The following is a 12,432-nucleotide window of genomic DNA, read 5'->3' on the forward strand; positions in this document are numbered from 1 at the left end:
AAGTAGCATCAAAATACTTACTCCATATATAGAGCAAATTTCAAATTCCAAAGTCATGTCAAAACATACTAGGTTGCCAATTGCTTCTCCTGCATATTTGTGCTGCTTAGATAGATCTGATAATGACACCGAGTTTCAAGTGATAATTTGAGGCAAAGAATAATAGAACCAGTGGAACCACCTGACAACTTTACAGACCTTAGAAAGAAAAAGAAAACGTATTAATAGATCAAAGGAAAATTGGGCCACAAACTCTTTCTCTCGCCTTTCTTTTTCTGTCTATCTGTCTGTCTGTTTCTGTCTCTCTCTCTCTTTCTCTGTCTCTTTCTCTTTGCCTCTTTCTCTCTGAAAGTTTTCTAAAGAATCTTTTTAAGACAAATTTTGGATGTCATTTGCTCCTGGTAAAGTACCATACATTGATAGGGAAACAGAAGAGAAAGAAGTGAGAATTGATAATAGAGGAAAAGATGGTAGGCTAAATGTGGACTTGCAAATGCAATTTTTATTGGCAAAATTTAGAGTCTGTGGGCTAAATTACTTCTGAAAATTGTTTACACAGCTATTTCCTATTTGATACCTTTATTTTCTTTGTGCAAATTTTACAAATTTCAGTTAGTTACCTAAATAAACTTCTGCCAGAAACCAAGGGAAGACCATTAATCTCATCTGCCAACAAGGAAGCTAAATCAGGAATTGAAATTTCCTTCCTCAAGGCAACAATCAAGTGAATATACCAAGCAGTCTGCTATATTATCTACTCCTATCTAAACAGGATGACTAAAGACACAATATGTGCTGGATATTAATGCCTTGAATTCTTGACTTGACATACTATCTTCAGGGCATCACATTTTGCTCATAATCTGAACTGAACTCAAGTAATACAATAATAGTCTGGCCTGAGATTTAGAATTTCTCTTAAGAAAACAGATTGGAATTTTAGTAACTAAATCCTTCTCATCTTTACAAATTACAGAAAGAAGTTGTAGAAATGAAACAGTGCTTTGCTTTTTAATCCTGCTCAACCTATTCATTAATATGAAAATTTGCTGAAGAATTGAGTAATATATTGCAATCTACTAAGCGTAGGCTCTTTCACTATTGGGTTGACATTCACTAAAATTTACAATTATGTCAAATAGGATTTTGCAGTAATATTTTGTTTGCTTTAGCCAAATTTTAATCTAAACTACTGGGGAAAATTCAACACTCACCCAATGTATCTGCATGCTTTTTACTAGTTAACATGTTAAAAAAAGGGTTGTGCTGTCCAACCATTGAATAAATTATTTGGAAAAGAAAAAATATTTGTCTATGAATTTGTGGATGAAGTGTTTCCAAGAAGAAATTATAAATGGACCCTATTTTAGTTCTCTATTATGAATGACAGGTTTAACATTCTTAGAAACCTTAGGAATATAATGACTACATCTTTAAAAGCCTCCAGGGATTATTGTACATTAATGTAACAGAGTCAGTAAATTATTTATCTATAAATTAATCTTTCTAAACAGATTTCCAACCCCCTTCAATTTGAAAGCTAAACTTGAGTCTCCACTTCAGCAACTTCATATCTGAAGAGCCTACATCTGTAAAAACATTTCTAATGAAAACACTAAGACGACCCCCAGAGAAGCAAATAAAATGAGATTTAAGTATATAGCAGCCTTTCCACAGTTACATTCCTAACAATAGCAGATTCTAATTTGATGCCAAACAGAGGTTATATAACAAAAATCAGTGTGCAATCTAGTTCTTTTGGTGTCAGCGACAAATTTAGGTAGTCAAGTAGTTCTGTCTCTATTTCCTCATCTACACCAAGATAGATGAATTACATCTGCCTCCCCTGTCATGGAAGCAGAGAGCCCATAGGCCAAGAAGCAGCACGATCGTGCTTAGAGCAAGTGGCAGAAAAAGTGCATGTTGAAAAGTCCAGGATCCAAGGGCTGTGCTACAATTGCCAAAATACAAATATCAAAGACGGATTTAAATTTTCAAGTCATAATTAACAATTACTCAACCAAACTTTAACACTTCCACACAAAGCACTTTATCAGTTAATAAGACCATCAGTAAGACTACCTACCACCAAAAAAAAGATACTAAGCCTAATTTAGGAAACTAGTTGTAAACAAACAAAAATTCGGTCTCTAATTTACATCTATGGTCTGGACTACCTGCTAAATTAAAAAAACAATAACTCTTTGTTTTATTTTCTTGTCATTAAAAATAACAAGACCTTAATTTTATAAAACACGAAGGCAGTACTATTCTAAGCTTCAAGGATCCTCCAATTTACATTTAGAACTTGGGATTTAAAAGTAGCCCTTAATTTGAACGAATTTAAGATTCTGTTAACCAAGATGCTACAAACATACAATGAGTTTGCTACAAACATACGATCAAGGAATGACAAGATAGTATTGTCAGGAATAACTTGACAAGTGACGCTTGTGCAGAAAACTTTCAGCATGAGAACAATGGGTAGGCAGATTTGAGGCAGAGTTTGAAGCAAACTTTTGTTTAAAAATTGTGGTAAAATATATAGAACACAAAATTACCATCTTAACCATTTTTTAAGTGTGCAATTCAGTGGCATTAAGTGTATTCACAGTGTTGTGCAACCGTTTCTACCATCCATAATTCAGAACGTTTTCATCATCCCACACAGAAATTCTGTACCCATTAAATAGTACCTCCCTTCCAACTTCCCCTTAGCTCCCCTAAGCCCCTGGTAACTTCTACCTTCTGTCTCTATGAATTTAAAGCAAACTTTAAAAAAAAGCAAAACCAATCCAACAAACAGAACCCCTCAACTTCTATAGGGCCTGGACATTCAGGCCACAAGTTCTTAAACCTGTCAGTGAGGCTGGGGGGACTTATTTGCTCAGCACCTCAGTTGAAATTTTTATGTCTATTTTGACAGGCAGCCATACACAATTATTTCTTCATTTCTTTATTAATTTAGCAAATATTGAGCGCCTATATATGGCGGGCACTATTTCAGTTCTGGCATATGGCAGAAAGTAAGGTAGACCTGGTCTCTGCCCTCACATACCTTACATTCTGCTTGACTGTGTTTCCGTTATCCCCACTCTATAAAATATGGAAAAGTGTGCAATTTTGATAAGATGCCAATGGCATGAAACATACCTTGTTTCAATAATCCAGTCCCAGCACTAGAATTGCTAAAACATTATCTACTTTCCACTATTATATTTGGTCAATGTTTTGTAGGTAGGTGATGGATAAAAGAACAGTTGAGTTCTATTCTTAACTGACGATGAATGTTATGCCTTTATGTTGGCCTTCTGGATTTTTGTATCATTTAATTCAATATCTGGTACAATGTTATAAACTGTAGAAACTAGTTATGGAAGAATTACATTTAGATTTTCTAATATCTTCTATTTTAAATATCAAATTTGGGATTCTATAAATAGAATTTTATATAAAATGTCCAAAACAGGCAGAACCACAGAGACACAAAGTAGGGTAGTGGTTGCCCAGGGGCTGGGGTTGCGGAGAACGGGAAGTGACTGCTAGTGGGTACAGGGTGATGAAAATGTTCTGGACTGTGGTGATGAGTGCACAACCTTGTGAATACACCAAAAACCCCACTGAATGGTATACTTTAAAATGGTAATTTTTGTGGTATGTGAATTATTTCAATATAAAAAAAGTTCAGGTACTCAGTCAAGCTATACACAGTGGTAGTGAGATCATATTTTATAAGTCCATATATAGCTACCAGAGGGCCCTTCCTGCAGACTGTAAGAACCAGATCAGTGCGTTCTGAAGTGGCTGCAGACAAGCAATGCAGGCTGGGGCCATCTGTGAACTCAGATTAGGCTGGACGGTGTCTGCACACAAGGAAGACGTAGAGGAGAAAATCATCTGGTCAGACTAGGCTGCCTTTCCCTCAGCAAAGACCCTGAAACATCCTAAACCACAAATTCCTACATCTGCTTGAAGCAACAGGAGCTCAGGTCCAGATGGTTATTACTAGGATATACCCATAAAAGAACTCTTAAAAGTTTATACAGACAGGGTATTATTTATACCTGGTAGATATGATATATCCCTCCTATGCAGTATCTGCGTCCCTTAAATGTGGTGACTAGAATTTTTCCATAAAAACTCATAGAAAGTTTAAAGGTAAATTTCATTTCATCTTAAAATTTTTGATGAAAGGTCTCCTGTTATAAATGTAGTCATTAGGAAACTTATTCACCCACCCATGCATCCAACCACTCACTCATTTATCTACTATGGTCATACTCGTTAACTCTTAGGCAATTTAGTAAAGCAATCTGTAAATATGTTAAATGCCATTTACAAATGGAATGAAATGCTGCCTAAGGACTAAAAAAGAGTGTTAAAATTTCAGACTCCCCTGATTTTAAGACATAAAAAAAGTATCTGAAATGTAAACACTTGAGAAAAAGTAAGAATACAGTGAACACTGCCTACTCTGTTTAGAAACAAAAGTAATAAACTGCTCGAGAACGCAAAGATGCATACAATTATGATTTTATTTGTTAAATTACATAGCCAAAAGAGCTTTACAGAGGGCAAAATAAACCACACATCCATTTTAGAAAAGTCCTTTTATTTCTTTAAATCTAAGGCCCCCTCTAGTGTTTGAAAATAGTCACAGGCAGCACATAATGCAACTGAAGGGAAACAAACAGTCACAGAATTTTACCCAAGACTTTCCAAAACAAAAAGAATACTTCTATTCCATTCATGTGGCACAAAAATCACTGAGAGAATATATCTAACCATAATTAATATTGTAAATTCCTGCTATGATTCACATATTCATTATCCTCTCATCATTCAGTAATTTCTTTCTCTCTTATTTATTGCTGGGTTATTTTTATAAGATTAATACTTTATTAATAAGAAAAATATAATGAGTATAAGGACTTTAATTTCCTTAATAAGAAATATATCTTGTTGAAAATGACAGAAAATTAATGTTACCAAATATCCTATTCTGCTTTTATGGAAGTTATTGGTAACTTCCTAAGTATATACTTAAATTTATTACATTTGAAAATCAGAATTTTTTAAACTATATTTTAAGACCCAACCTAATCTGTCAATTTGCTAAAACTTTTTCGTTACTCTGTAACAGGAGGTGGAAAGTGTTGCTTTGAAGACAAATGTTGGCTCCGAAGAGCATGATGTACAGGAACTCTGTTTATACTGATGTGACACTACATAAATCCAATGACTTAATTTCATATACTTTTGAAAAAGACTGATTAAAATTAGGGGGAGTAAAAAATAGTTGATATTCACTCTATTTTTTCAGCTAAAGTCTTCATGTGCCTTTTTCCATGTTCCATTGCAGAGGGTTTGTTTTAACAACTAGTATTATTATCACTGGAAAATAAAAGGAAATCTCGAATGTTAACAAAAGGAAACAATGCAAACTCGAGCAGGGGGCTGACAGAGAAGACCATATTAAGCTATTTCATGTTCTTAAAAGTTAAGAGTGTACTGAAAATTTGAAAATTCAATAGCTCTTGAAACAAGTTTAATCTGTATTAACTTTATTTCAATAAATGATTAATTTGTCCCCCAATATGTCATGTGGCTTCTCTGTATTGATCCTGCTTTATTTTCAAGGTTGTCACTTGCAAATATTACAAGTTAAGGAAAAAAGATAGGTTGTCTAAAATGAGTTAAACCGGTTACATTTATAATTGGTCTAAACTTTTAAGATATCTACATTCAAATGGAATAGGACACAGCATTTTTTAAAGTGCAACATATACTCTTTTGGCTCAACATGAAAAATTAAATAACTGAAAATTACTGCAGTTATTTCTCCTACAACAAACTTAGTGAAAAGCTGTTTTGAAAGACAGCCATCAGATTATAAACTCTGAGAAATACCAAAAAGTCATTTAAAATGAGTATAGAGAATGCATATTACAAATAAAACCAGCATGGGAGAGGTAGCATAAAGTAAATACAATCAAATAAATACTATACAATAACATAAAATTTTGCATAAAAAACCTGAAAATAGCATTTTAAAGCATCCATTTTCTTCACTTTTAAGGGTTTTACAATGAAGTTAAAATTTAGATCTGGAGTCTCTACAAAGATTTTTCCAAATGTTATTAATTACTGGCATTGTTTTTTGCCAAAATCTCTCTGATCTGTCGGTCAAGTTCGCTTATTATTCGATCCTCGTGATTATACACACCCGTTCTCATCAAAGTATCCCTTTCTTCTATTAGGCGAGTCAAATAATCATCCAAACCTTCTTCCAATGCATTACCATGTGGGCCATCCATTTTTCCACTTGCAATCTCTCTGGAATCCTGGTACTGTTTTTGTTCTTGTTGCCTTAACCTGAAAAGCCAAGAACAAAGGCCACTCTAGCAACTGTTTCATTTTTCTTAACAGCACTATTTAAAAATAAAATGATCCAATGGTAAAATAAGTTTTTAGTAATATTTTCAGGAAGAAAACAAACAAAAACCAATGTTCCACTTGGCTAGTCAGAGTCAGCATGCTTATAAAAGGCACTTTTAAAAGCAATACTTGCTTTCTAATTATAAAATACATGAAAACAGTGGATATTTTTGGAGCTATATAAAGAAGAAAATAAAATGCATGCATATTTAAAAATATTTTTTTCTAAAAACTTTATACTACACATACAATGCTTTCTTCACATATTTATATAGTGAATGCTTTTCCTATATCATTAAGTGTTCTTTCAAATGGCTCTTTTCCATCATTTGGATGTACTATCATTTAATCATCCTTTGTTGATCTTTAGATTGCTGTCAAACCTTTGTTATTGTTTAGAACATAATTTTTTCTTCCAAATTCATTCAACAAATATTTATTTGTACCAAACAAGTTTGGGGATACTGCAGTGAACCAAGAAGGTCCCTACTATTACGAAGCTTATATCTCTAATTATTCACAGAAAGTAAAATTCTAAAAAATGTGAATCGTGTGGTTCAAAGGGCATGTACATCTAATAAGGTTTTGTATGGATAACTTCAAGTTATGTTTGTGATGATCTTATTTGAAAGGAGAGTAGGTGTTGGCCTGGGATTTGAGTATGTCCAATACAATATTTTTGATCACATCATTTTGAAAATGGAATGGTTATAATATTAATATACTTACTCTGTTATAGTAACACTAAGTTTGGATATGGAATGTTTTAATTTAGAATGTACAATCAAAATATAACTTTATATTCCTCTGTATAACTGGTTACAGAAATGTTTTAATTTGCAACTATTCCTAAATTTTGTCTTGATAAGTAGTTGAGTATAAGCCTCTCTTTCAAGATAGTCTTCAGAATAAACAAGCCAATGAGAAGTCCACTTCTGAATTTACATATGGAGTGGGGTGAGGGAGGAAGATGCAGTGAGGACAGGTCCTTCTTTGTCAGGAAGACTGGGCTCCAAAGAGTGCATGACTGTTGGCAGTATACAATTTCATTTGACCAGATGACCCTTTGAAACATGAAACTCCTACAATTCCTCACAAAAGAAAAAAACTCCTGTAGGCTAGGCACGGTGGCTCACGCCTATAATCCCAGCACTCTGGGAGGCTGAGGCGGGAGGATCACTTGAGGTCAGGAATTTGAGACCAGCCTGAGCAAGAGCGAGACCCCATCTCTACTAAAAATAGAAAAATTAGTCAGGCCTGGTGGCATGTGCCTGTAATCCCAGCTACTCGGGAGGCTGAGGCAGGAGAATTGCTTGAGCTCAGGAGTTTGAGGTTGCTGTGAGCTAGGCTGACACCATAGCACTCTAGCCTAGGTGACAGAGTGAGACTCTGTCTCAAAAACCCCAGAAGTTAGGCTGACGCCATGGCACTCAGTCTAGCCTGGGCAAAAAAGTGAGACTCTGTCCAAAAACAACAACAAAAAATCTCATTAAAAAAAAAACAAAAAAAACCCCCCAAAAACCCAGAAGTATCCAGTCCAAGAAGGATGCCAAACACTTTCATCTATTCTTAGAAAAAAGCCTAAAAATTGAGGGGTACTGTGCTCTGGGACCCAGGTGGGAAGTTAGTGGTCAATGAGATACTGGTACCAAATCTTTCCACTGAATTTGAGCAATACATGTGGATGGATAAGGGCAGATTTCTGAAGAGTGTTTCCCTACCCTAATTCTTATGACTACCTTGGGGAAAGGGCAAATTAATGACATATGATGCCAAATTATTTACCAAAAAGTTTAACCATATCCCTTTTGTGCATCATCTGTTTATGCATGAAGGACAAATGTAATTCTTACACAACTGACAGATCATCCCTACTAAATTTTTACTAAAATGAAAATTATCAGTCATGATCACAATAGAATTACATAACCTGGTAGCTGAAGAAGCACGTAAATTTATGAAAGGAAACTCTGGTAATATTCCTGACAAATGCTGTCTAGATTCTACTCACATACTTCCTGCCACTGGGAACCTACTGCTTTGTATGCTCTCTTAGAAAGTTCCTGATTTTGAACTCAGTATGCCTCTTTATACTTTCCAATGATTGGCTATGATTCTGCTCAAGAGAAGCCTACTTACTTGTTTTTAATAGGGTGGCCCTCCAGATATTTGAAGATAGCTCTCCACCATTTTGCCCAAGCGTTCTCCAAGTTTAATACCCCTCCCTCTCCTAACCACTTCTTGTATGGCACATATCGTCCCTTGCTGTCCAGGTCACACTCCATTGGAAACTCTCTAGATACCTGATTTTCCTTGAAGTGTGTTGCACATTGGTATGACTACCCCAGAGGCGATTTATATCAGTACTGAATACCACCCTATGAATGCCCCTAACTGCACTGATCCTTTGGCAGCCATATCACACTATTATTAGTGGTCACTTAAATCCTCCTGGGCTTCCTCACATGAACTGTTTTACTTAAGTGATTTTTCCTATAACTTACACAGAGGACTCTACTTTTGTTTTTAATGTATTTAATCTTATTGGTTTCAGTTCTCTCTGAACCCAAATTTATTAAGACATTAGTAAGATTCAACTTTGTATGATCTATGAATTTGATAGGCAGTAATGGCTATGTTTACTTAAGCCACCAAAAGCAGGGGCTTAGTATGTATTTGCTAAACTGAAACCAAAAAAGTGCTATATATGACATCAAAATTTTGGAAGGCAAGGATGTTATAATGCATTAATTTGTAACATCTTCCAAGTTAACAACACTGTAGACACCAAATAAATATTTGTTGAATAAAAGAGAATAATAGTAGCATGGATTGAACCCTGTTAAGCAAGGGACTTAGAGTTGACCTTTTACAACTGTTTATTCATTATCTTCTAAATAGTTATTTAATTCAGCTAGGAACCCACCTAATATAGTGAGTGCACCATACATGGAGATATAATGGGATACTGTGTCAAACATACATGTGTATGCACTGAACGGCGTCTCCTTCCCATCTCCGATTCATATGTTGAAGCCCTAATGTCTGATGATGGCATCTGGAAATAGGCCTTTGGGAGATAATTAGGGATAGAAAGGCCATGAGGGTAACACCCTCATGATGGGATTACTGGTCTCATAAGAAGAGACACCAGAAAGCTTGCTTGCTCTCTCTCCTCACCACATGAGGACACAGCAAGAAGCTGGCCCCCTAAAACCAACCATGCTAGCTCCTGATCTTGGACTTTTAGCCTCTAGAACTCTGAGAAAATAACTTTGTGTTTAAGCTACCCAGTCTATATTTTGTTATAGCAGTCCAAAATAACTAACACACTGCTTTGCTGAAATAAAACTGTAACAGTCCCTTGATAAATTAACCTGAAAAGTCTTCCCCCAAAACTACCCTTCAAAAAGACTGTTATTTGTTTTTATGCTGCTTCCTAATGATTACTTTCCTAACATGAAACACTGTTGAAGTTGTGATTAAGATGAACAAGACACTACAGCCCAGTGTGTAGCACAGCAGTTAAAAATACAATCTCTGGAATCAAATTTGAACTTTGGCTCCACGATTTACTAACTGTATAACCTTGAATAAGAAAATTAAGCCTCTCTTTAACTGTCAATTTCCTCATCTCTAAAATGGGATAATATCAGCCTCACTGAATTGTTTTGAAGATTTAAACAAATTGACATGGGCATAAAAGGCATTTTAAAATAGCTCCTGACATACAGTAAGGGCTTAATAAATAAGAGCTATTTTATTACTAGTAGTATTTTACTATTTACTACTATTTTACTATTTACTAGTAGTACTAATAGTAATAAAACCAAATTTGAAATTTCTTATTTTATAATTCAAAGTTCAGTTTAATAGTAGCAATAATCCCAAAATAGTTGAATAAAAATGAATTTTAAAGCACTAATGCTATAAATGGAAACACAGGAGCTAAATAGACATTATAGCTACATTCATAGCAAAAAAAAAAAATAACCTGGGTACAATGGTCTTGGATATAGATTTTCTATTGTACAAGTCTGCTACATTTTATATACGATCTATTTTATCCTTGAGAGACCTGAAACTGTACCTTCCCTGGACCAGTGACTAATTAAAAAGTTGTCCTATTAGAACTTTTGTTTTTATAAGAAACAAGAAATACTTTTACTTATTATACCTGTTCAATTCATTTCTTATATCCAACAATTCTTGTCGTTCAGTTTTTACTGTATCCTTTTCCTCGGCAGCCAGGTAACGCAATCTCATCTGTTCCAATTCTTCTTGCTGTTTTTTAAGACGAGCCATTTGACTTTCTTGCTCCCTCTTGAAAGAAACAAAGAAATAAGCCATATCCCTAATATTTGGAATAAATATATTTCATGACTTTGGCTTGTGATTATAATCCTATTTGACAATATCCATAATATAGTCATGCACTGCCAATCTTTTTTTTTTTTTTTTAAAGATATGGGGTCTTGATATGTTGCCCAGGCTACAGTTGTGATCATAGCACACCCTGGGCCTGAATTCCCAGCCTCAAGCAATCCTCCTGAATGGCTAGGACTACGGGTACACACCACCACACCCAGCTGCTATGCACCGCCAATTTTATGAGTCATATATTATATAGAAATGCCCATGTTTTCTCTAAAAACTGGTGATTGATGTTAGCTGAATATCATAGGATAAAAGAAGCTGAGAGCAAGAAAGAGGCTGCTGTCAACAGAATAAATTGTCACAAGGACCAGTGGTCAAAGCTACATCTAAGAAATGGTTAATTGTACAAAGATATATATACAAAAATTCAATAACTGTCCCTATACTGATCACTAATTCTACTCCCACTTCCACTCTTTTTTCCAGGCTCATGCAAAAACCTATGCATATGGTGTTTTTAAAAACAAAAATAGAATCAAACAATACAATTTATTTTGCATTTAAAAAAATTAAACAATTCCTCCAGGTCAACAGATAAAATCTTTTGGAGTAAATGTGTAACATTCCACAGAATGGACATTCCAAGACATTCAACCATTCTCACAATAACAGATGCTTTATGTACTACAAACAGTGCTGTAATAAAACACCCTATCATCTAACACATAGTTAGCTCATGAATCTTTAAGTGCTTTCCTTTCTTTAGGACAGAACACTAAAGTGGGAGAGCTGGGTCAACAGACAAATGTAATCTATTTTTTAAAAATAAACTTATTGATTGAATTATATAACAAACAAAAAACTAATACATCAAAAGATATATTTTAATAAATTTTCACAAACTGAACCACTTACTTACCCACCATCCAGATCAGGAAATAAAAGATTGCCAGAACCCTAGAAGTCCCTCTGCGTCTCCTCCCAGTCCCTAACCACTCGTCCTTTCCCAAAGATAACTACTGCCCTAATTTTAACATCACAAATAAGTTCTGACTACTTTGAACTTTATATAGCATTCTACAGTAAATATTTGTGCCAGGGTTCTTTCACTTAATTTTGTTTTTCAGATTCATTCATATTGTTCTGTGTAGTTAATCATTCACATTATTACACAGCATTCCACTGAATAAAGATATATATTCATTCTACTGCTGAAGGATATTTGGGCAGTTTCTACTTCTGTGTTATAAATAATGCTGATGTGAAGACATTACACATGTCTTTTGGAACACATTTGTATGCATTCCTATTAGATGTACACATAGGCTTCAAACTGCTGGGTCTGACAATACAAGATTTTCAATATTAGTAAATACAGGTTTAAATATCCTTTATCTGAAATACTTGGGACCAGAAGTGATTGATTTTGGACTTTTAAAAAAAATTTTGGAATACCTATATGCACATAATGAGATATCTTAGACCCAAGTCTAAACACGAAATTCATTTGTTTCATATATACCATATATACATAGCCTGAAGATAATTTTATACAACATTTTAAATAATTTTGTGAGAGTTGTCACATGAGGTCAGATGTGGAATTTTCCACTTGCA

General features: G+C 34.5%; 1 protein-coding gene across 6 annotated transcripts in view; it reads right to left on the minus strand.

Annotated features, from left to right (window-relative positions):
* Positions 1-4,517: 4,517 nt before the first annotated feature.
* Positions 4,518-12,432, minus strand: part of CEP120 (centrosomal protein 120) — a 76,180-nt gene continuing 68,265 nt past the window's right edge. For 5 of the 6 annotated variants that reach the window (XM_012760720.2, XM_020290210.2, XM_076008321.1 and 2 more), the window contains 2 exons: positions 10,616-10,761; positions 4,518-6,375 (listed from right to left, as the gene is read on the minus strand). In XM_012760720.2, the coding sequence (XP_012616174.2) occupies positions 6,141-6,375; positions 10,616-10,761 (381 nt within the window). In that variant the 3' untranslated portion in view covers positions 4,518-6,140. The remainder of the gene's footprint in view (positions 6,376-10,615; positions 10,762-12,432) is intronic. The other variant, XM_076008322.1, reaches the window with a different exon arrangement.

This window comes from Microcebus murinus, chromosome 11 (assembly GCF_040939455.1).
Source record: "Microcebus murinus isolate Inina chromosome 11, M.murinus_Inina_mat1.0, whole genome shotgun sequence".
Classification (NCBI taxonomy): domain Eukaryota; kingdom Metazoa; phylum Chordata; class Mammalia; order Primates; family Cheirogaleidae; genus Microcebus; species Microcebus murinus.